At 37.9% G+C, this 25,686-nt stretch overlaps 1 protein-coding gene across 4 annotated transcripts in view; it reads left to right on the top strand.

Annotated features, from left to right (window-relative positions):
* Nucleotides 1–24,966, top strand: part of LOC120769187 (protein bowel) — a 29,877-nt gene extending 4,911 nt beyond the window's left edge. For 3 of the 4 annotated variants that reach the window (XM_040096077.1, XM_040096078.1, XM_040096079.1), the window contains exons 2-3: nucleotides 18,477–19,415; nucleotides 22,501–24,966. In XM_040096077.1, coding sequence (XP_039952011.1) covers nucleotides 18,559–19,415; nucleotides 22,501–24,250 — 2,607 coding nt within the window. In that variant the 5' untranslated portion in view covers nucleotides 18,477–18,558 and the 3' untranslated portion in view covers nucleotides 24,251–24,966. Of the gene's footprint in view, nucleotides 1–453; nucleotides 479–18,476; nucleotides 19,416–22,500 lie in introns of those variants that run through there. The other variant, XM_040096080.1, reaches the window with a different exon arrangement.
* Nucleotides 24,967–25,686: the final 720 nt, after the last annotated feature.

Genomic DNA, 25,686 nt, shown 5'->3' with positions numbered 1-25,686 from the left:
TGTAAACTTAGAAAATAAAAATTTAAAAAAATTCATAAATTTAAAGAAATGGTGCATAAGAAATTTGTTTGAATATCATTAAAAAACAATAAAAGTGTTACAAAAATTCAAAAATATGTGAGCGCTAGAAAAAATAAAATTTTACTATCGAAAAAGCTGTCCAAAAGTGCAGTGAAATTAAAAACTAACAGCAATTTTTGAATGCTTAAAAAAACAACAACAGCAATTGTGCCAAGAAGGTGAGGTGTAAGAAAAAAATAAAATATTTCAACACACATGCACAAGCACACATAACTACTCACGTCTGCTTGAAGCAATAAATATGTGTGTGTGTGTGCATGAGCAGAAGCCTGCTTGCATGTGTGCGTGCATTTGCTTGTGTGCGAACAGGTTTTTATTTAAACTGCGCGCTCGAAAATGAAGTATTGTCTTCGTAGAGTTGTGGCCGAAAAGAACGACGACATCAACGTGTGGAAAGGTGAAGAAAGGCGCAAGCAAAGAGTGAAACAGACACACACACACATACAAACAAACATACTAAGTAAAATTGATAAAACAAAAAGGAAAATAATTTAAAAAAAATATACAAAAACAACTGTGTGTGAGGCTGTGTGCCTTTTGGTTTCGTGGAAGTGTACTTGCATTTGTATGTGTGTGTACATGCGAGTAACAGTGTGTTGGTGCGCTTATGCTGGCATGCAATGTTACTGTTGGCCACAATTTTCTTCCTCGATCGCCGTTGCAGCTGGACTTGGAGTTAATTTTCGTATTATGCTCATTTTTTTCTTGTTTTTGTTGTCTGTGAAGTCAAAAGTGAAGGCTGCAACGATTTGTGTGTGATTTCGTTAATTTTCTGTTATAATTTTTTTCGGTTTTCGTTGTGTTGGCACTGAAAGCATACGCCGTGAGTTATTTCAACTGATTTCAATATAATTGGAAAAGTATTTTTGAAGTAAAAAATTTAATTTTTTAATAAAACGAAATAAAGAATTGGATTGTGAACGTGAAGCAATGAATGGCGAAGCAATGGCAAATATTCACAAAATTTCCTACCAAAAATATTTAGTTATGTAGAACACGCTGTGCAACGCTTAAAAAATTAATACTTGTTAATTAAAAAATTAAAGTGTTTCAAAAATTGTGCATAAAGTATGTTTTTTTAATGAACAAAAAACTTAAAGAAATATATTTCAAATACAAAAATTAAACAATAAATAAAATTATTAAATAGAAATTAAAATTGTTAAAAGAAGTATGTATAATAATATTAAATTAATGTATTCGAAAAACACACGAAATTAAAAAAAATACAAAAAAATGTTTAATAATTATTAATTAATTATAATTAAAACAAAAAAAAAAAAATTATAAAAATTACTGAAAACTGCCAAGGCGACAAAATTAAATTTTTAATAAAAAATTTTGAAAAGTGTGAAAAAAATAAATAAAATTATTAATAATTGATTAATTAATTAATTAATAAAAAATTATTATTTTAATTTTATTAATATTTGCCAATTTAAATGGAAAACAAATAATAATCTAAATAAATTATTAATATTTTTTTAAATTTAATTTAAATTTAATCAAATTATTAATTTTTTTTTAATCCTCTGATTAATAAAATTAAATATTAATTTTTTATTAATTAATTAATTTTAATAATTTTTGTTTATTTTTTTCAATTAAAAAATAGTTGCTTTTGCTAATTTAAAAATAATTAATTTAAAATTAAAAAATAATAATAATAATTTGATTTACTTTAAATTAATTAATTTTTTAATTTATTTAAACAACTATTTTTTTAATTAAATTAAAATTTAATTAAATTATCAATTGTTTTCATTTAAATTTGCAAGAAATATTTTTAAGAATAATAATACCATTTTCATTAAAAACTCTCGAAATGACCTACACAAAATTATAACTATCAGATTAATATAAATATAAAAATAATTCTAAAAAAATTAATAACATTAAAATGTTTGTGGTATCATAGATACATTTCAATTAAAATATAATTTAATTTTAAAATAATTACCAAGATCCATTTTATTAAAAACAGCAAAAAAATAAAAAAAAAAAACATAATATCCGATCTATGAAAATAATTCTAAAAAAATTAATAACATTACAGTACTTATGAGGCTTTAAAATATTATATGAAGGCAAATCACAACTTTTTTCTTGTGAAAAAATGAAAATTTATTAATTTCCCTGAATAAAATATATCAAAATTAAACAATTAAATCCCAAAAATTCCTGTACTGTCATTGATATTATTACCTATACATGTGGTTGATTGAAATGGGAGGCGTGAAATCATTAGCCATCGTTTGGGCCATTGTGCTTCCTATACATTTACTAACTGTATATCTTAATTTTTTGTAAGAGTCATCACAGGACGCCTACCTTTAAGATCACACCATCATAAAATGAGGAAGCGTAGAAACGGCGGAATGCAGATCATTATCTATTCGAATATTAAACTTTCAGCTTTATGAGGGAAGATACATACATATATTCCATAGCTCCAGCTTAAGAAACATGAGGTTGATGGGGTGGAAAAGAATCAGATTCCAAATCCACTGAGTTGTTGGATAATAAAAATTGTCAAAACTATAAACTCTTTGTAGTCACAACGGCAAGAAAATCTTCTCCGATAGGCTTAACCGATCGCACTCGAAATTTTGACTTTCCTGGATATATTAGGAGAAGTTTGAGGGGTTTCTGGGTAGCACTTAGAACAAATAATTGTACAAGTAAGATCTATGGAGGTTGGCTCAATGCTACGACCTAACCTAACCTTCCTAGATATATTTGCCAGGTAATGATTAATGGTGTTCGCCTTTTCGATAATAATTTCGATTTTTCAAGCCACATTAAAGTGTAATTCTTCTGCCATTTTGTCAAACATTTTGACTAGTTCTTCGCTCATTACCTGTAGTCATGTATAGTAATAATTAGTTTTTTTTTTTTTTTGTTTTCGGATTAGAGACAATCTTAAGCAAAAAAATCCTTCTCACCACCACATAACTTTTATCGCAGATTCTCCTGGAGTTCGAGTACGGAATCAAGAAAATCTTATCACACTGAATTATTGATTATTAAAGTATGGTTAATTCTGTAAAAGTAAATAATTTTGATTTAATAATACAATTGAATGACTTTTTAAAATTAAAATCAAAACAACAGGCATTTTTTTCTGTCATGCAAGTGGATATAAAGACTTCGGCACCATTTTAAGTCCCTTTCGCTCAGCGGAATTCAGTTTGCAACAAATTTTGAGCTTTATGAAGGTCAAATATTTATTCATTTATTCATTAAAAAACTAGTATATTTATTTAAAATATTTCCACCCATACATTCAACTTCATATCTGAGCACATAACCCCTTTTGAAGTATGAACAGAATCACAGTTTTATCTTGCATTTTCTGAAACAGAAAGTAAACGGCTGCTTTGACTGATATATTTGTTTAAGACCACTTATTAGGTAAACTCAAATTACTAAAGAAACTGTTATTTACAAAATTTTGTTTTCTGTCCCACTCTTCACTGCATGCTTCACTCTGTGCTTAGCTTAAATCTGATAAATGCACTGCTGTATTTTGTTTTAGAAAAATCTTTTTTTGAAATATCTCAGTGCAATGAATTCGAAGCATGGCCATATTCGAAATACATAAAATGTATAAAAAAATTACGACAAGCAAATTAATAAAACACGAGATTGTTACACTCCGTTGACCCAAACAAAACAGCATTTACATATAAATTGAGTAATAAATTACAGCAAACCATTCACGCAAATGTAATTTATGCGCCGCAGTTAGCGAACTCGCTACTTTTCATATTAAATGCAATAACACATTAATGCAAGCGGTTTTTTTTTGTGATTCATTTTTGCACAAAACACAAGCAGCGCTTACACGCAGTTGAAAGGCAATAAAATGAAAAACCGATTGAGTTTTTGCATAAAATTTACAATTCAAGCGAAAACCACCGCCACAGACACTAATTAGCTTGCGCAAAACAGCAGCAGCGGACGCATTTAGTAGCCGACTAACTGTTGACGCTGCCGCTGCACGCAAACCTCAGCAATTCAGCGAATCGACGCGGTGCGGCACAGCAACAATGAGCATAGTTGAATATTCATACGCCATACACATAGAGCATGCGCGCTGCACGGGAGCCGTTTTTTTACTTCTCGCTTAATTACTTTAAAGTGCTACCAACTTAAATTCAAATTCCAAAGTGTGGCTAATTAATTTCACCTCAGCGCCGCACGTCTCTCGTCGCTACGCTACCAGTTTTCCAGACGACGAAACAAGTTATGCGCGCTGACGATGAGTTGTTCGCGTTGTTCTTGTATAGCTTGCTGCTGTTACTCAGCTACTCAGTGCTTCTGTTGCTGCTTCGACCCGCCGAAGAGTAGAAAACAGAAGATTAACCATGCGCCTTACAAAATGTGCAGAGCGCGCTTATGTATGCATGTCTGCGCGCGCTCACCCATATACATTTATATGAATATTTGAGTGTACGCGCACACTTGTATAGCTCGCGCATGGTTGTGTTGGTACAAAATGTGGTCATGGCAGCTAAAGCGCCTTGCCGTGTCACAGTGCGCGCACCTTCACCACGGCGCACAGTCACCGCTTCAACGGCGCGACCATGCTTACCCCAGCGCTGTTTGTAGCACATTTGTTTGTTGGCCAGCGCGCGGCTTGAATGCGGCACGCCACCGCCGCTACTACTACAACGACTTTAACTACTACTACCAACGCAACAATTGCAGCAGCTGCCACTGTCATTGCCACCGAACACAGTGTGGTGCCGCGCGGCGCGCAACCACAAGTGAAGCGGCGGTGGTGGCGGTGTCAGCAAAGGCGTCCACGAGCCGCACCGCAATACAGCGCTCCGCTTTAACCCATTCGTTGCGCTTGCCGTACAATTGCACTATCAAGCATGCGAACGTCCAAAACCAAGCAAGCCAGCAATGTGCTAAGCACTCTGTGGTTTAATATATGCACATTCATGCCAAGCGCGCCTCATGCCTACAATCTGTGGATGGTCAGCGTTGGCTTGGTTTAGCTTTAGCATCTGTAGCTCTTGTATATTTTCCTGTTTTTGCTTTGCCGCTTAAGTTCAGTTGTTTCATTGTGTTTTGCTGGTCTCGTACTCTGCGGTGGAACAAACGCAGCATCTGCATTGGTCCGGCGCTCGGCAGCGTAAGCACGTTCTTGCATCTTCATTCGTGTTGTCCTCATAATCTTCAGTGTCAGTATCGTCATTATAGTATTTTCTTGCATTTCCTTTCACATAGATTAGTGGTTATCGATGCACCGTTCTTTTGTTGATCTGCCTCAATATGCCGCTATTGATCTTCTTTTGCAAAGTTGCCACATTCTATTCCCCCCTCCCCATTTCGCATTTGTGCAATATGCATCAAAGCTTGACGGTCGAAAACGATTGTTCAGCCTGAAGAGCCACCGGTGTGAGATACAAGTTATTTATTGCTCTTGGAAATATACAGCTTAAGACAATGGTTTCAGCTTGAAAGCAAGAACTCTTTAAGGAATTATTACTAGTAAGAATACAGTCTGAGCTTAAGCTCCATGCTTATGAAAAAGAATCAAAGTCTGGACTAACGGATGAGAAGAGATCTTCCAGTATAAAAGGTTTCCAAGATGGGATCAAAGTCTGCGCTTACGGACGAGAAGATATCTTCCACTATAAAAGGTTTCCAAGATGGAAACCGAACGAGATCGTTTTGGATCAAAGTCTGAGCTAACGGATGAGGAGAGATCTTCCAGTATAAAAGGTATCCAAGATGGAAACCGAACGAGATCGTTTTGGATCAAAGTCTGGGCTGACGGACAAGAAGAGATCTTCCAGTATAAAGGGTTTCCAAGATGGAAACCTAACGAGATCGTTTTGGATCAACTGAATTGCCGTCTCGTTGTTTTTCAGTCAGAAGTAGTCTTCAAAGATTTTCTCGAGCCACCAGTCAATTGCAAGAAGATTTTAGAACCTCTTGAGGCCACCTCCCAAAGATATTTAATAAAGCGTGGTAAGGTCGATACATTTTCACTAAAAGATCTCCAGTTACTTTAGCTACAGAGTATTCATTCAAAAAATTCCAGACTTTAGTGATCATAAATCATGATCAAGGCCCATAATCTTCTGACGAAGCACAAGTGACATAGTTCTTTGATAAAATCTGTTCTTTCTAGATCTAGACGATTGGGGAATGTAATCTCAAAGAACGTTGTAAGTCTTTGGTTATAGTCACTTTGATTAGTCTTACAGGAACTGTGCGTTAACGAACTCTGTGATCTAACGACAGATCTTTTAAACCTGACCTCGGTTATCGCTAGCTTAAGTATTAAATTGCTTCCGACATCTTCTGCGATATATACTAAGGACTCCAGCTATCTTGCAGTCTTATCTCTCGACAGTTTTTGAGACTTGTTGAGAATTGGAATGTCGACTTGGAACTTTGTAAGGAACTTTGATTAATTTTATGTGAAGTTAACGAAATTATACAAAGTTTATCTTGAAACAACATAACCTTAGACATGAACTGAATGCATGAAGCTGGAATAAGACCCCCCGGCTGAACGAAGCAGTTCGACGCTCCATAAGAAGTCAAGGAACAAGTTTCCCAACATCGAGGTTAATCTAGTATCTCAACAGAATTTCGAAAACTTACACCGATGTCTATATTTCAGTCGAGTGCAACCTTTCATTTCCACCTGCCCGGCAAAGTATAAAAGCCTGCTGCGTTCCTTTTATACCTTTCCTATTAACTTACAAACTGCATTCACGGGCAAGACAAACGAATTGAACTGGAACATCTTACACCCAACCATTAAACGACCACTGACGGGCCACCAGCACTTGGCGCATAGAGACTGTCGCGCCTCGCTTGCGATCACCAAGAAACAACGTGCGCTCAGCAAGCGTTCTTCGCTTTAGAAAAAACTCCCATCCGGTTTTCAGTCTTAACCGTAACAACAACAATACTCAACGCGATAGCGACTTTACTATGGCTCGCTGCCACACTACGTTAATCGCTAAGAACGTGGTCGGGGAAACGAGCAATTGCCGCGAGCTTCTGTATCTGAGGTTGCTGCCGTGCTGGCTAACCTGACTTGATCGTTGCGGGGTGCGCGCGCGGGTTGTTGTTGTGCATTGTATTTTGTTTTTATCTTTTCGAGCGTTTTTTTCTTTTTTCTCGTTGAATTTTTTTTGGATCGGCTTTTTTTCTTTCTTTTTTGTTAGCATTGCCGCAAGCCACAGAGGTTTGACTGCATGCTATAGCGCCGACCGTCGTTCGCACAGAGTGACTCGCTTGCATGCCGACTGTTGGACAAACCGGCTGACTGCTTCGCCAGCTCACCGTTTACTTGTTCTCCAGAGCGCTTACTGGCTTTTCTTAAAGACTCTTCGTGTGCGCGCGTGTGTGTGCCTGTGTTTTAGTCGTATGCCGCCTGTCCGCCTGACTTCTACGCGGCTCTTAACTGTAGCTCTGTATCGTTGTTGGTAGCACCGGTGGCTGCATACTTCGCCCGTTGTTAGTTGTTGGCTGAAGACAGTCTTTGAATTTTGTTTGTCTCTCCGTCATCCATTGTGCGCGCTCGCCACCATGGTGGACGGACATTTACCCGATTTGTTTGTACGTAACGCTGTGTGTGTGATTTTGTGCTTAACGTGATTTTTAATTAAAAATCTTTGTAGATTTCAAGTAGGAAAAAGTGTACCCGAGTGAAGGCAGAGCGCGGCGCGTTGCCCGAAGGTTTGCGCCCAACTAAATGCTACACATGTGTATGTATGTATGTATGTACGTCGGTCGATACTTGTCCGCATCTCCAGCGTTGGTAATGATCGGTGTATACAGCGCTTGCGTGGACCGCCGCTCCACTGAGGGAGGCGCACATTTTCGACAGGTTGGCATAAGAGATTCAATTGTGATAACCACTTGTCCATATGTAGTGCATACCGTCACACAACCATACATACACACAGGCCCCTGGAATATGTGCGCCTCAAAACAAGTCACAATCAACGCTTTGAAGCGCGTTCGTGCAGCCCAAGCGCGCTTATGTTTTTCTTTCGTACTTTTTTTTATATTTTTTTCTGTTAGTATGGCCGAGGGATATCGCTTGTTATTCACTTAGAGATATTATCAAAGTGCTCCAGTATAAGTTAGCAACAAAAATAAATTATAACCACACGATGGGCACTTAGATAAAATATAAATGAAGCCGCAGTTAATGGCGGAATATTTTAAGCTCGAGCAAAGCATATAATTACAAAGTCATATCACATAGTTGTAGTTGTACTTGTAGTTGTACGGTTAGAGCTGCTTCTATGAAACTATTAACCATTAGACACTCGTTCTTGGGTACTACAAGTTAATGGCAAGCCTTATGGAAGCAATTATCACAGGAGAGCAGTAAAAAATCAAGCGAAACGCAGGCAACTAAGCATCTCCACGATCATGTCCACTGGCGTAGTTGGTCTTCTTAATACTTGAAAATTCTTCACTATTCTGCCTTGCTCCAAGAAAAGTGTTCATATTTGAAGCCATAACTTTTTGGCTTCAGTGGGTCTAGCCCATATCCCCACTTGTATAGTATATGTGTATATTGAACTAAATTTTTACCCACTCATGCCATTTGGGCAGGTCTTTTCCGACCTCGGACTGCACAGCACTTTTGTCGAACTGGATGTAATAGCTTTGTATATTTACCTCCTTCAGTTAGTGATATCTCGTTTTATTCTAGCTCCAACTCATTTACCGCACTTGTTAGTTTTCTTTTCATCAAAGATACTTTCCAGGGGCCAAAATCTGTGTATTTAACCCTGGACGTTCATCGTTATTCTGCCGCTGTTTGCAAAACCAGATGATTGTCAGTTGGAGCGACTAATAGAGAAAGTCTAATAACACTTTATAAGCTGGTTCTCTACTATCACCTTATACCGTCAAATACTTAAAGCTTTAGTTAAAACTTTACAAAACTTTACTAATGAAAATAGTTAGAATTTTTGCCAATGCAGATCGATAAGAGTACTTTTATCTGGGCTAAAACTGTACAAGATACTATAAACGGAAAGAAGCTAAGTTTCTTTGGAGATCCATTTGAATTAAGAACTTGAGATACCAGAATATGTGGAAAGTTGTGATATCTTCTTCTTCTTAATTGGCGTAGACACCGCTTACGCGATTATAGCCGAGTTAACAACAGCGCGCCAGTCGTTTCTTCTTTTCGCTACGTGGCGCCAATTGGCTGTTCCAAGCGAAGCCAGGTCTTTCTCCAATTGGTCCTTCCAACGGAGTGGAGGTCTTTCTCTTCCTCTGCTTCCCCAGGCGGGTGGTGCGTCGAATACTTTCAGAGCTGGAGTGTTTTCATCCATCCGGACAACATGACCTAGCCAGCGTAGCCGCTGTCTTTTAATTCGCTGAACCATGTCAGCTGTGATATCACCTTTAGAAAAAGAGAATCTTGAACAACTATGAAGTTTAGGTTTATGGAGAGCGCTTACTTCATAAAGTTCTGTCGTTTATGGAAGACTATTAAGAGTTATAATTTATTTTTGTGGTAATTCGCTCTATAGTGAAGTGTTTCGAAAGCGTTTCCTAAGTAATTAATTTTATGCCGTTTAAATGGTTCAAGATTTATACGATTTTGTTGAAATTCCCCGCGGTTTGCTTTGTTCTAACAAATTATCAAATTCTTTAACATAAATTTATTCTTTCAAGGCTTTGAGCCATTTTGGCTTAATGAGGCTAGGCAAAGATAGCAAGAAAGGAGGCACTCAAACAAGCTCTATAGTGTAAAACAGCTTCTCTACTGCTTAAAAAGTACAAGAATTGTGCAAAATGGTTATCGAATAATATCCAAATAATCGTAATATATGTTAGGTATTCAAACTTCGAATTCAGTTTACACTACAGTATCTGCTATCACAAATACTCAAAATCTTCATTTTCGACGAAGTGATCTCTAGTTGAACTCAGTTTTATACACGTAAATTATCTTATAGAACTTCTATCGCATTAGTGATCTGAACATCCAGAGCATAGAAATCATACAATACGAACAACCACGTAAAGAAACGATATATCCGATGATTAATGTGAAGTCTAAAATGTCAGTAAAAAGCTAAAAGTGCTCAAAGTGAAAAATAAGTTTAAAAAGTTTCCCCGTTTTTCGAAATATCACCTATTGGGTGACTGAACTAACTTTTCAAGGCCATGAAATCATACAATTTTCTACTGTACATTCATTCAATCGCACAAACTCGAAGCAGAGTAGAGTAGAGTGGGTGCCAATAAGATTGAACTACAGGTTTTCATAAGATTAACGTATAATGGTTACTGGAGAGAAAATTTTGAAGTTCATTGAAGCAATTAGCTTTTTATTGCGCATAACCAGCGGAATTTACACATGCTTTTTTCCACCCAAGAAGATGTTCATTTGTTGGAACCGGTCTTATCGGACGACTATACAATACATATAGCTGCCATACAAACCGACCGAGTAAAATAAAGTTCCCAATGTTCCGATTGTGCCCCTATAGCATAAAGCTGTCATACAAAACTACGCTCAAAAGCAAGATAAAGCTCTCTTTGTATCCTTTATTCTGTAAGGCATAAACTTGTGAAGGATATTATATAGCTTCAGTGCAGCCAGAATTAAGTTGTTTTTATTTTTATAATTAAAATAAATAATTTTTATTAACTGCTTGTCCAAACGGGCCATTCAATTAAATGAGCACTGAATTGGAAAAAACATGGTCCATGTAATGAATATGGCTTATAGAAAAACCCCAGCAATAATTCCCACATATTGACGTTAGTAAGTCAATATAATACGATAATATATGGAAATACAAACATTTATATGTATTTATATATATGTATGTGGCATAACCTTGTGACAAAAAAGTACCCGAAAATTTTAAATAAAACGCAAAATATTCAATTATTCATCAATATATATTTTGTAGCATTAAGAGTAATCCCCACCAGGTGTAATATACTTAAGCCAACGATTTTTTCAGTCCTCCCATTTTGTTTTATTTCTTCGATTGACTGAAAACGGGTTCCCAGAACGGCAATTACAGTTTGGGGAACAAGAAAAAATCACACGAAGCCAATCTGGTGAATACGATGGTTGTTTAATGGTAGTCACTACGTTTTTGGCTTCAAATTCGGTCACAATCGTGACTCGATGAGTTGGTGCATTATTATCGCGTAAAATCAATGAATAGGTTTTGCACAATTCCGGCCGTTTTCGACGGTTGCTCTCACGCAAACGCCTCAATACGACCAAATACAACTTCTATTGACGGTCTGTCCCTTTGGAAAAAAATCATGATGCACCAAACTACGAATATCGAAAAAAACAATATGCATCACCTTGAGTTTTGAACGATTTTGCCGTGTTCTTTTTGACTTAAGCTCTTGTTCTTTCCTCCATTGCGATGATTCTTGACTTCTCTGAATGTCAAATTCATAAACCCATGTTTCATCCGCAGTTATAATGCTCTCCCTGAATGTGGGATCGGAATTCGCACTATCAGGCATATCCAAAGAGACCTGTCTACGGTACTCTTTAAAAAAAATCAGCTTTATCGGAACGAGTCGAACAAGAACCCGTTTAATACCCAAATTATTCACTAAAGTCATTTAAGCGGACTCGCAAGATATGTCGAGCTCTCTCGCCATCTCTGTAGCACTTGCCTGACGATTTTCAAGCATCACGTCCAAAACGATGCATGTCTTCAACGATCTCTAGACCCTCTTTAAAAGCTTTGTATCACTCGTAGGGTACCCAGGGAATTTAATTACTATTTCCTGGTGCTTTTTTGTCATAATGTATATGGTGTGTATATAATGTATTATACCTGTGTACTTACATATTAAGTCTAAGCATACGAAATTTCGTGTTTGCATTAATATTCAAATAAATTATCTCTGCGCTTAATAGCATCTTAAAATAGCAGCACTGTTAAACTAAGGAAAAAAAAATTAGAAAAATAATAAAAAAAGTTAAAAAATATATAATTTATGGCAAATACAGAATTTGTTTGATTTTTGCTCGCATGACTTAGTTGATTTTGTTATTGACATTTTTCATTTGTTATAATGATTTTTTGTTAATTTTGTATTTTTTTGTATTTGATTATTTTGTTTTTGTAATTTTTTGTTGTTGCTCTCTACCAGCCATAATGACTCTACGACCAGGCTACCGTTGGACACTTTGAGGCAGTTAGGCTCAGACACTTAAGTGAGTGCTTATTGCTGTATCTTCATTAACTACGCTTTATATATATACATATATATACATATGTACATATATGCTTATGTTAGTATGTAGGCATGCCTGTGGCGTTATTAGCGCAACATTCTCAAAGTTAAGCGTGAAGCATTAGCGGAATAATTTGAAGTTGAAAACTCTTTTGAAATTCCTGCTGTTCTTGCTGTTGTTGTTGCGGCTTTGTCATTTATCAGCTAATAAAGCAACTTTAGATACAGACAAAGCGCTGATAATGTGAATTTTTATGCACACACACACACACACATACACATATGTATGTGGAAATATGCGCGCGTATCATAAAGTCATAGATTAGCGTCACATCATTTGGTCTAATACTGAAAATTATAGGCATTAAATGAGCTTGTAAAACCAATGGGCAGCGTGCGTTATTGTATTGTTGTTTCGAGATTTTAAGCTGTTGTGCAAAGCGTTTTTATTGCAGTAGCTAATAAGCGTTGAAAGCCATTTTTTTTGATTAACAAATTTGCTTTGGAATATTTTTTTTATAATTATTATTTTTTTTCTGGGGAATTTTGATAGATACACTTTGCATTTAAAATGGTAATTTCATTGTCAACGCTTAATCTACAAACGGTGGCAATTGCTTAACTCAAAAGAAAGAAATATGCCTTTTTGTTGCTTTTGTATTGAAATACAATAGTCAGCGCTAAAGTAGAGAGACATAAATTTTAATAAAATAACACAAACAAAATCAAAAGAAATGCCAATAATTTAAATAATTATTTGGATATGAAGACAGTCACTGACAAAGAAGTGGAGACATTTGAAAAAATAAATATTTTCTTTACTTCGGGTAAAAATTTTTTTTCGGATATTTATGTTTTTTTTTAATTTTTTAATTTTTTTCTTTTTTTCAACTCTTCTTAATAACTGCGGAAAAGCTTTTGACAAATGTTTTAAGCAAAAATATTATTTTTAGTTGTTTATGCTTCTTCATTCTCATTTCCGGCTTTCTTGGCTTATGAGTAACTATGAAAGCTTCAAATATGTCTAATATTAGCTTTGTTTAACTCGCTAAACTAAAGGTAAGGGTGAATAGAACAAAAAAAACAGCTATAAATATAACTGGTATAAACTGGTATAATCAAACAGAGACGAATTTTCAAGCGGTTTTATAATTTTAATGAGTTATCCATTATTCTCATTCTTATTTCCGGCTTTCTTGGCTTAAGAGGAACTATGCAAAGTTTCAAAAAGTCTAATACTATCTCTGTTTAGCTCGCCAAATTTTAGAATTTGCGAATAGAACAAAAAAACAGCTATAAATGCAACTGTTATAAACTGGTATAATCAATCCAAATGCTTTTTAATCAACTCAGGAAATGCTTTTAACATTATTTTTAAACAAAGATATAGTGTTCAGTTTTTTTTATAAATTTTTCTCATTCTCATTTCCGGCTCTCTTGTCTTATGAGTAACTATGCAAGCTTCAAATGAGTTTAATACTAACTGTTTTTAACTCGCTAAGCTCTAGGATTGCCGAATGGAACAAAAAAACAGCCATAAAAGCAACTGGTATAAACTGGTATAATCAAACGGAGACGAAATTTAAAGCAGTTTTACCATTTTAATGACTTATCCATATAATTGAATGCATGAAATCTAGCTGTCTAGCTTCCTAGGGCACAGCCTTAATGCCAGAGTGGCGTATCGAAGATAGCTACACACGTTTTATTTGTGGGTACATTGGTAGCTCGCTCGCAAAACCTCCAAATAGCTGTTCTTGACAAAAAAATCTAAAGAAGTGTATGATTTATATCAAATAACGTGACTTACTGATATACATACATATGTATATGCCAATAGCCCAACCTACATAAGCCTTATTACCTAAACGAACAAAATACCCACATGATTTTAATGACATACACATATTCTATTTTTATACATTTTTTGTATTTTTTTCTTTCAAAAGTAATTAAAGTGGCTTTTTGTCGACGTTGTCACATTTAAGCTTCCATCTGATAAGCCACGCCGCACAAGCCGCACTTATTTATTTAAATTCTTTTTGGTCACCACATTATTTTCCTCTTATGAAAAGGCTGAAAAAGAACTATTATCTACCATCAAGCCAAGCATTCTGCCATCGTTTATTTGCTTAGCCCGTTAAGAAAGGCTGTGTGTATGTACACATGTGTGTGCGTGTGTGTGTGTGGTGTTTACTTAAGCCAGCAAAACAACGCCGTCATCAATGGTATTTGCTGCCTCAAAGGGGTTTTATTTGATTTTATTCTTCACTTTTTTCTACTTTTTTATTTTGTTTGGTGGCCTGAAGGCATTTTCGACCGATGCTGTGCGCTGAGCATGCGCACATACTCACACGCATTTATATATGTATGTATGTGTATAAACATATTTATATTTTTTTCTTCCTCATCATCAACTCAAAGCGTTTTTTTTTATTTTCTTGCTTTCTGTCTTAGCCGCTTTGTTGCAACCTTCAGTTGCGGCACTTACGGCATTTACCGACCGATGTGAAAAAAAAATGTTATATACATATACACACACACGCATTTAAAAAAATTCCAATGTCCACCAGCCGCTGGCATTTGTGTTTTGAAAATTACAACAAAAAGGAGAGAAAAAAGCGCAACAACAACAAAAAAGAAACAACAAATAAAGGTCCAGTATCTGTGCGCTGGCTTAGACTGTGGCAGTGTTGGCGGCCATTAGCCAGCAACCAGCAGCCATCGGCCATCATTTGGACAGCCGCGATGAGCTCACATTTTCAGCTGAGGCTGCTGGTGTGGAGGAGGTTAATAATTCGACGAAATTACGGCACATTTACATTTCAAATTTCTTGTTTAGAAAAAAAAAAAACATTTTCCATAAATTATAGAATGAGTTAGTAACAACCACAAATTATAACCTAAAAGTTAGTAACTAAAATCTGCCAGCATGTAATAAATCATAAATCAAGTGTTGTCACTTGTCACATGTCACTAGTCATGGTCAGCTGCCAATTTTATTAATTTATCAGCTGTTGTGAATTTATCAGCTGTTGTAGGAATTCGCTTCTGTCATTTATGATTAATAACTAGTTGAGGTTTTGGTAGGTGAGACAATACTACTTATAATACTCCAAATTGTGGTTATGTCACTAAAATAGAATTAGGAACATAAGAACGGCCCTGTCACTTGTCAATGAGACTGTGACCAATTTTTTCCAATTTTCTCAGAGGTTAAGAAATCTCGGAGAGGAGTAAATATGCCATTCGAAAATGGTAGCCGCAATTTTTCTACGGTGATTTTAGTCAAGAAGAGACTCTATAGAAGTGATAAAAAGACAACATCAAGTATCAGTACTGACGAATTCGCTTAGTCGTAACTTTATATGACAGAGAGATTTGACATGATGTCAAATATATTAATAAATATCTAAATCTAAAAAAATGTCTTCGACAGCTTTGTAAACTTCTCACTCACACTTTTTTCCACCATTCATGACTTTATTGCCTTCATCAGTATCTCAAAACTATCTCTTCGTGGTTTCGAACACAAAAAACTATGGACTTTGTAGTTAAGTCAGTCATCATTAGCTTATCATTGCAAATTTTATAGGGAAGAGCTTACTTCAACTTCCAACAAGGTTTCACTATAAAGTGTTTTTATATGCCCGCAAGACTCGTTTTTATTTTTCTCCTCGAAAGGGTCTTATTTGATTACTTTAATTTCACATACGTGGCTATCCGCGATGCGTGAGAGTTTCATTGAAATAAATGGCTATTTGTTTTACGTACACTCTATCTGCATTCACTATGTCACTGTCCGTTTGTCTGTCCGACTATTTAGACGGCTTTACGACGTACGGTCAATTGTGCTGTTTGTTTATTTACAGGTTTCAGCTTATTTTGTTTGCGGTTCCAAAGATGCAAATGCAGTTACAGTTGCGAATGTGTCCAAGTAGGGATTTTGTAAAGTGTCTTTTCGTCTTACTGAACTGAGAACAAGCCGTCGGCTTGAGCAAAACTTTCCCTTCTTCGGTATTAAAGAAAGTATGTAGTATCCTTACTTCACATCTTAGTGCTCTATGGATCTTTGAAAATCATATTCAATCGATCTTTGATACTTATACAAGTTCGTACTTAATCGAATAATACATTTGTCTCTTCGTAACAGAAAGGGATCCGAGTTTGTACCTTCCGAAAGGTTGATGAATCCAAATTATTCGGATAATGTTTTTTTGCCGTTAAATCGCGAAGCTCACTGCTCTTCATTGTCATTCATTAGTGCTTTATGATTTCAAAAGCTAACAGAGTATAACAAGAAAGTGTTCAGGAAAGCTATATCGAAATAAGTTGAAATGCTTTTAAGCTGTTCAAATTTCTATAAGCAGAGGTTTGACCTACAAATTCAAAGCCTGAGGTTTCTCATTATATACGACTAAAGAAAATTTAGAAAGGATCTGATTTGTAATTACTATTTTTCACACGAATTCGTTTTTTTTTCATAATATGGTTAAGATTATTTGGCAAAATTCGTTTTTTTGTTCAACATAGTTCCCTTCAACTTTGATACACTGTCCTGCCAACTTTTCAATACCAATTTTTGCAGTATGATTTGTCATTTGCTTCAAAATAGGCCTCGGTTTCGGCGATCACCTTTTCATTCGACGAAAATTTCTTCCTACCGAGCATTATTTTGAGATCTGAGGACAGTAAACATTCCCTGGGGGCCTGATCTGGAGAATACGGTGGATACGTAAGCAATTCGAAACCTAATTTATGGACTTTTGCCATCGTTTTCACAGAGTTGTAACACGGTGCATTGCCTCATCAAGGCAATCAAGGCAAACAGCACTTTCCTTTTCTTTAAATGCGGTCATTTTTCGTTTGACCTTCAAACGGTCCAATAAATAGAGTTTGTGCGTTTTACAGTTTGATCTGAACTTAAGAACGACTAGTTTGATGAGACTGGAGAGTAAAAGTTATAATGGTTGTGTTATTTCAAGTCGATAAACGACTATCAGCCCTCAAAATAATTAAGAAACGGGTTAGAAATTTCCAACAGGCTATACGCCTAAGTAAGAATCTTCAATCTTCTTCATATAAGAATCAATATGTGCGCTGGAAACGCGGCTGGTGGTAATCCGATAACAATCGAAGGCATTATTAAACAACATTACGGATAGTGAGAATCAAAGTGGATAAGAAATAGTGAATATTAAAACTTTTTCGACTGAGAAAGAGAGAAAGTTGTAGAGTAGATTCTTATGGTGGACACAATGAGCAGCTGATTATAAAGCTGTCGTGTTAGTTTTGCTGCTGCTGTGCGGCAACAATCTGCATTTGATTAGCTGTGCTCAAACTGTGATGTGCTTTGATTGAGGTCAATGAATGGGGGAATAAATGCATGGCTGATAAAGGGGGGTTGAGTGCGGGTGACACGAGTTTGTATAAAAATTTCTGTTAAGCGAATTTTGTTTATAAAAACCGATGTTATAAAAAATAAAATTGAAAAAAAAATCGGTGAGAAACTGCCAAGTCGAAGACGGTGTGGAGTTTCAGAAATATGTGAAATTGCAGAACACTCACATGCACTCAACTAATCTTTGGTATAGTCAGCAAGAATTGCAAATTATTTTATGACTGCCGCGCCTCTGTCGCTGCTACTTGTCAGCTACTCTTCAAACGCGCAAAGCGTTAAGGCGCTTAAGTCACGCACTGCACACCAGCTTAGCAGCAGTGCTGACAAGCAACTGCCGTTGCGTTAATAACGCATATTGCGCTGTCGAAATTCAGCCGACTACTGCATATAGTCAGTACATGTTTGCTAAGTGTCTAGTGTGTTTATCAAAGTCATAAACACCAGCTTATCGCTGCTGTGCTGGATAGGAAATATTTTAGTCGTTTCTGCCTGAAGATAATAAAAATAACAATCAGCAGTTTATTGCGCCATCATTTAGATAAATATTAGAGAGTATATTTTAGCACGGCAGGGTCAATAAAATAATATACACATATACGTTTGTACCTTTGTATATATTTGGAGACGCGCGTAAATCCCGCTGAACAAACGCGTCGCTTATCTGCTGCAGTGAATACTCACCACTATTAGCGTTAAATACTTTTCCGCAACTCCAAAAGAAATGCTAATGTTTATATTTTGTTTCTTTCCATTACAGTACTAACTTGGCCATGCCAATGACGCGACGGTGAGCGCCACAAGGTTACCAACACGCGTCAACGTCAAGTGCTAACTGAAAAATGCCTACCGAAACTACAATGCTAGAGGACCGTCCTGGCGGCGGTGCCATGACTATGACGCGTCCGAGCCGCCTGGAACAATTCTTGCAAGCGCCTGGCGCTGGCGGCGTGTCGGAACAACGTAGCGCGTCTAGCGGACGTGTGCCGGGCGGCGCTGCTGCCGCCGCGGCCGCTGCAGCTGCTTATGAGACACAACTCGCTTACCAACATCATTTGGTGGCGGCTGGTTTAATGGGCGCTGGCGGTGGCGCGGCGAATGCGCAAGCGGCTCACTCTGCCTTCGTGCCGGTGCTGCCATCACGTAACGCTATGCGCGCGCCAGGCGCCGCCGCCATTTATGGTGGCATGCTGGACGCGGAGGTGGCCAAGGAGGCGAGCAAACGTCACGGTAGTAATACAAATTTCGAGATCATCTCCATGATGGCGGATAAGCGCAAGGAGTTGGCGTTGCGCGAGGCTGCCGCGGCGGCAATGTTGATGCAACGACCACCTGGACAGGGTCCACCACCGGGTGTGCCTACTGCTGTTATGTATCCACCACCACCGTATTTGGGCGGACCGGGGCCATCACCAACTGGCGCCGGCACATTCGCCTTTCCTTCGGCAGCCGCAACGGCAGCGTTGTTTCCCGCTGGGCTGCCACCAACCATGCACGCCGGTTTGGATCGCCGTTTGTTGCGCGCGCCGGGACGCGCATCACGTCCGAAGAAGCAGTTTATTTGCAAGTTCTGTAATCGTCAGTTCACCAAGTCCTACAATCTGCTGATACACGAGCGCACGCATACCGACGAGCGACCGTATTCGTGTGACATATGTGGCAAGGCGTTTCGCCGGCAGGATCATTTGCGCGATCACAGGTGAGTTTGGCATGTTTTTTTTATACGCAGCTTTCCTTACCGTGTTGTTATTATTATTACCTTTTGCCTTGCGCATCCATCATAAACTGTCAACTGCGAAAAAAACGCGCGCGCTGTACGTGATTGTCTTGCAAGCGACGACGCAATCAAATTACTTTCGCATACAAAGAACGAGACATGTAAGTAAAAAATAACAAAACCCTGAACGCTCATTAAGCGCAATGCGGTTAGTGCGCGCGATGTGCAACGGCCGCGGCAAGGGCAAACCGCAAGCCCTACGCAACTACAGCCTGCGCGCAGTCACTGCCAGACCACGACGCAGTGCGTTTAAGCGGCGTAAGAAATGCGAAAAAAGGATTGAAAAATTAACAGCCAACAGCGGCATTTATCTTACGGGCACACAACCAGCAATCAGCCTGCGCGCAAGCGCTACAGTGCGACATGTTGTGTTTGCCGCGCGCAGAACCTGTTTTCAGCTCGAGCATAATTTTTTCGCTTTTTTGCCCTACCATTAGAGACTGTCGGTTGCTGCTTGGGCTATTTGGCAAGCAATCACGGCGACAGGCCAGCCATTTTAAGGTGGCTGATGTGTGGCGATTTGCGGCGTTGCTGGCTGATGTGTTGACTTAAGCCATGGCCATTGCTGCCGGCCGTCGAAGTAATTCTATTTGTGTAGTAAGCGTTGCTGCTAGTTTATAGAATTGCCGCGCGTCATCTGTAGAAAATAACATTAATCATTCTGTAGCTGTATTTTTTTTTGTTGTTGTTAAAACTACACAACTTTTCTGAGAAATAAGTAATTATGATGTTTGCATTTAGTTCAGAAAGTTGGTGTTTTGAAAGTGTGATTTCCCATGGTTGGTGACGAGTTAGGAATGTTATATTCACCACTTATAGAGCTGTTTGATTTGTTAGGCTTTATAAATCTAAGAACTTGAAACAAACAGTTTAAAATGAACAAATCTCGAAGAAAAAGCTCCAAACACTACTCTTTAAATCTTTTTTCCAAACTATTCCAATATGGAACTTAAAAGCTTTGTAATGATAGTCTGTCTAAGAGTCCGAAACAACAGGAATGAGACAATCTAAGGTCTCAATCTAAGGTCTCAAAGTGCGATAACAAAAGAAAAAAGCTTCTGGTTCTGTTGTAGTTCATAAGTCCTACTATATGCCTGAGGGAAAGGAACCGTATTAGCTCGAACTGGAAGCAAAAAGCTTAAAATGAACAAATCCTCACGACAAAGCTCCAATTACTACTTTTAAAACCTTTTTAGCCAAACTAATCCAATCGGAAATTTATAATCTTTGTATTGATGATTTATAAAGCAGGCTCTATAAGAGACCTAAACAGCAGGAATGACACAATCTAGCGTATTAAAATAAGACAATACTTTCAGAAGAAAAAAGCTTCTGAACTTCAAAAGTCCCAATAGATGTCTGAAAAAGAGGAACCATAATATCTTTACTGGCAAGGTTTAACCCATATTGAAAATATCCCACGGATCTGACGAAAAAATGCTGTTCAACTTGACTAACATGAATAACAGTTATATTTTCGAAGGGGAGACAGTTTGTTTCCATAAAAATATCGACAGGTCTTAGATCTTAAGGGTAAAGGGTAAATTTATTTATGCTTTATACCAGACTAAGGTATGCCGATGGGATCTAAAGCTCGGTCATATTTTATCGAGGTTACAGTCTTCACTTGCTGATAAGACAAGGTCTTTGCCTTCAAGGTACCACTCGAAACCCTTGAATAAATCAGTTAAGCAATGAGTAAGTGAGGCAAAACTTTTAACCACAGACAAGCGATTCTGACAGATTCTATAAACCTGAGAGACAGAAACCGGTAGAGCTTTCTTGGAAAGGTCTAAACCACTTTCCATTGAAAAGATCTGACGGATCTGCCGTCAATCTGAAATATAAAGTAATGCTGATCGACTTGACTGACATGAATAATAGTTCTACTTTCGAAGAGGCGACAGTTCAAGGAACCACTTGAAACCCCCGAATAAATCAATACAGCAATGAGCAAACTTTATTCTTGTCGACAAACGATTCTAACAGATTCTATAAACCTCAAAGAGAGGAACCGTAAGAGCTTTATTGGTAAGGTCTAACATACTTTCCATTGAAACTATCTGACGGATCTGCCGAAATTTAAAATAATGCTGGTCGACTTGACTGACATGAATAATAGTTTAACTTTCGAAGAGGCGAAAGTTTGGTTCCGTAAAAAGATCTCAGGATCAACACTCAACGGAAAAGACTGCATTTATTTACGATTTCCCATATACTGAGGTATTTTGAGGGAAGCTAAAGCTGTGACATAATTTATAGATGGTACAGTCTTAACTTGCTGATAAGACAAGGTCTTTGCCTTCACGAATCTCAATGAAAAAGTTATTCAAACGCTTGAATAAATCAATGCTGGGATAAGCAAATGATTGAAAACCTTTCTACTAGAGACAGAAGACTCTGACAGATCTCGGTCTACCAAAAATACAACGACATTTTCTACGTGAGTAATCAGCGAACACAGCTCAGGAGCCGTAAAACTTCTACTTCATTGATACCCGATACCCGAAGTATATAAAGTAGTATCGCTGTGGAGATGATGGAGTTCGTATTAGACTACATAAACAAAATTACCAAAGTCTCGTAACTGTAAACACCAGAACCTTAACGGAGTAATTCAATTCCAGAACCTGCAAAATGGAGTACGAGTTTAAAAAAAATAGGCTCGTTGTCAAGAAAAGACCAACAATATCTTATATATTCTGTCTAACGAACTCAATCCATTAATCTACCGCGACTTGAGCTTCGTTCGTAGACTCATTTACTGTAATTAGTGTAAGCGCCTTTACAGTGCCGCCGCCAAGCACACGAACGCGAGCTTAATGAGTACCGTCGCTAAGAACACAAAAGAAATACAACACAAACATTAAAAGCTGCGCGCAGTCCCATTAGTTTCCCACTATTTTACACGTTTGCTGCATTCTTTATACGTGCCACTTTATGTTATTATTAATCACGCTCTAGGCAAACTAATGAACAACTTAATTTTTCGCTTTCATTTCCACAGGTACATACACTCCAAGGAGAAGCCATTCAAATGTACCGAATGTGGCAAGGGTTTCTGCCAGTCGCGCACACTCGCCGTCCACAAGATCCTACACATGGAAGAGTCGCCGCACAAGTGCCCCGTCTGCAGTCGCAGCTTCAATCAGCGCTCCAATTTGAAAACGCACCTGCTCACGCACACCGATCACAAGCCGTACGAGTGTTCTTCCTGTGGCAAAGTGTTCCGACGCAATTGCGATCTGCGACGTCATGCGCTCACACATGCGGTCGGTGATGGGCCGTCCGAGTACGTGGATGTGGGCGAAGAAGATGAAGGCCGACATTTGAGTGGTGATGAAGAGGACACACTACTGGAAGTAGATTCACCGCGACAATCGCCGATACACCGCTTACACAGCGGCTCGCCAACACAAGAGCTCGGCGGTGCTGCTGGGCATGCAGAGAAGTCTAGCGGAGAGGCACGCGCAGCAGCGCGCATGCGTCTCAAGCGTAAGGCATGCTATGATGCAGCCGAAATTTCAGATGAATCAGAAGAGGAGTTAGACGAGGATGATGAGTTGGATGAGGCCGAGCTGGAGGATGAGGCGGAGTTGGGCGAAGATGAGGACGAGGAAGAAACAGCGCAAAATATGCCAAAAGTTGGTTTACTAGAACCGCGTCCAACCGGGCAGGGTGTAACACATTGCCATCACGAAGGCGGTGAAATGTACACTATGCGTCCGACGCATGAAACGCGCGACTTACATGATTCAATGCATGCTAGCGATTCGCCGCACACTTTTAACGCACCGCCAACCGGTTCTGCTTTCATGCCGTCCTCGCCGAGCGCACGTTACAATCCGATGCGCGCGCTACCCGGCTCTGGTGAATCCATACATTCGCCCTCCACATCTAATGGGCCCGAACCGTACATACCCATGTTACATGTGCGTAGAGATCTCCATCCAAAAGCGTTACTATTAAGCGCCGCCGAAATGAAAGGTGCAAATATAATGCCACCAGGAGTATTGGTTGGCGCATCACCGCTGCCCACACCAACACAACAACCACCACCGACAGCGTCAACAATTTCATTGCCACCAGTGTTAACGCAGGCGCAACAAGCAAGCGGTATAGCGCCGGCAGCGCCACCACCACCCTTACCGCCGCTCTTAGATACAGGCAAGAATTTACAACAGCCGCTGCACTCACCGCTCGAATCGATGCCCAGTTTTCTTGGTTCCATACCGATACGTAAGCGCATTGTGGGACTCGAACAAATGGCCGAGGCGCAACGCGCCTACAACGCGCACACGCAAAGCGCCGGTCTCATGGCGCTCAATATGACGCGCACGCATGCCGCGCTGAAAGCAGCGCCACCGCCGCCACACACTCTGCTCCCGGGGAAACCATATATGTCAAGCGTAAATCAAGCGCCGCTCTTATGTGAGTCTAAATCGCTGTTGGCTGCCGGTGGTGGTATTGCTGTTGGTAGCGCGCATGCTGACACGTCAGCGCTGCTGAGCCAGGAAGCGGCAGTGGGTATAGCGCCATTAACGAGCAGCAGCAGTGAGCGTCACTACCTGTTGCCACCTAATAATGCAGTTAATTTGAATACTCAGGAGCCGTTGAGTGGCGTTGGCGCAACGCGCCCATCACTATCACCAGCATCTACGGCGTTGACTATGCAACCACATCAGCAGCAGCAGCAAGCAGCGCCACCACCTACGCGTCGCACCGGCTTTAGCATAGAGGATATAATGCGCCGCTGAGGTCGTGTTTGCTGCCACGACATTCCTATATTTTACTTTTTACCATACCGCAAGGGTTTCTTTAAGATTTTTGATATACTATTTGCTATAAATTTATGTTTAAATAGTTTATAGAATACATTTACAATCCTCAAGTGCCTTCTCATATGCTATGTACGTATATTCTAGTGCTTCAAAGCCATGCTATGTATACTTAAGTTATCCACACACATAATTTAATTAGTATTTTCGCTTAGCTTAAGTTGCTTATAGCTGTACTTTTATGCAAATCAGTGAGCTTTTTATTTGTAAAATTTCAATTATTTTTCCCACATATTATTTTATATATTACAGTATGCATGTACACACACACATATTTATAAAAAAATATATGTAAAATTAGTTTTAAACATCATAAGTTACTAGTTTAATAGCTCCGTTATTTAGGTATGTATGTATGTTTTCTACTTGCCGGGCACTTAGTGCTCTTAAATGAGTTACGTATGTATGTTTACGTAAAATATTACAATAATGAATACGTTTACTTAATAAAGCAACAAAAGTAATAAAAATGTATAACGAGTTGAGCAACGCATTCTTTTAAGTAATTTTAAAAGTAATATTGTAAGTGGATCTTATGTAACCGATTGAGTTGGAAGAAATTTGAATAAAATTGTATTACAAGCAAGAAACTGTAAATTTTTCAAACGAGGATTAAACAAACTCATCTATACTGTTTAATTGTCTAATTTTGTGCTGCTGCACCCGAAAAGCAGACTACAGTTTCTTAAAACAGATCTACAGAAAGACACTGTAGTATAGTATTACAGTATTTTTAAGACTATAACAGTCTTTCGATTTTTTGTTCAAAAATAAAATTTCGGCACCAAAAATGTGAATCCCAAATTTCGGGATTTTAATATATTAGATTTTTTTGTAAGAAATAAAATTTTGGAATTAAAAATGTGAGTCCCGAAATTTCGGGATTTTTATTCTTACGATTTTTTGGAAAAAATTTAATTTCGGGATTAAAAATGTGAATCCCGAAATTTCGGGATTTTTGGCGATTTTGATTTTTTTTTTTAATTTTTTTAAAATAATAAAATTTTGGAACTAAAAATGTGAATCCCGAAATTTCGGGATTTAAAAATTATTTAAATATTGAATCAAGCAACACTTACAAACACATAAAACTTGTGTAAAAATATTTTTTGACTTAAAAAAAAATATGATTTGAATTAACCCGTTTCCATGACCAAACCCGGAGTTTTGTTTAAAAAATTCCAAACATACATATGTACATATGTATGTATGTATGTACATATGAAATAAAATTTTTTTATATATTTATTTGATAATATTAAATCAAATAAAGTGGCCTAATTAAATTACAATACTCTTTCTTTCTTATTTATATGAGATCCACAGCGCAGTTAATATTGAAAAAAAATTAATAA

The sequence above is a fragment of the Bactrocera tryoni genome, chromosome 2, assembly GCF_016617805.1.
Source record: "Bactrocera tryoni isolate S06 chromosome 2, CSIRO_BtryS06_freeze2, whole genome shotgun sequence".
Classification (NCBI taxonomy): domain Eukaryota; kingdom Metazoa; phylum Arthropoda; class Insecta; order Diptera; family Tephritidae; genus Bactrocera; species Bactrocera tryoni.
Note: the sequence above shows the minus strand (reverse complement) of the source record. Positions and strands in the feature narration are given on the sequence as shown.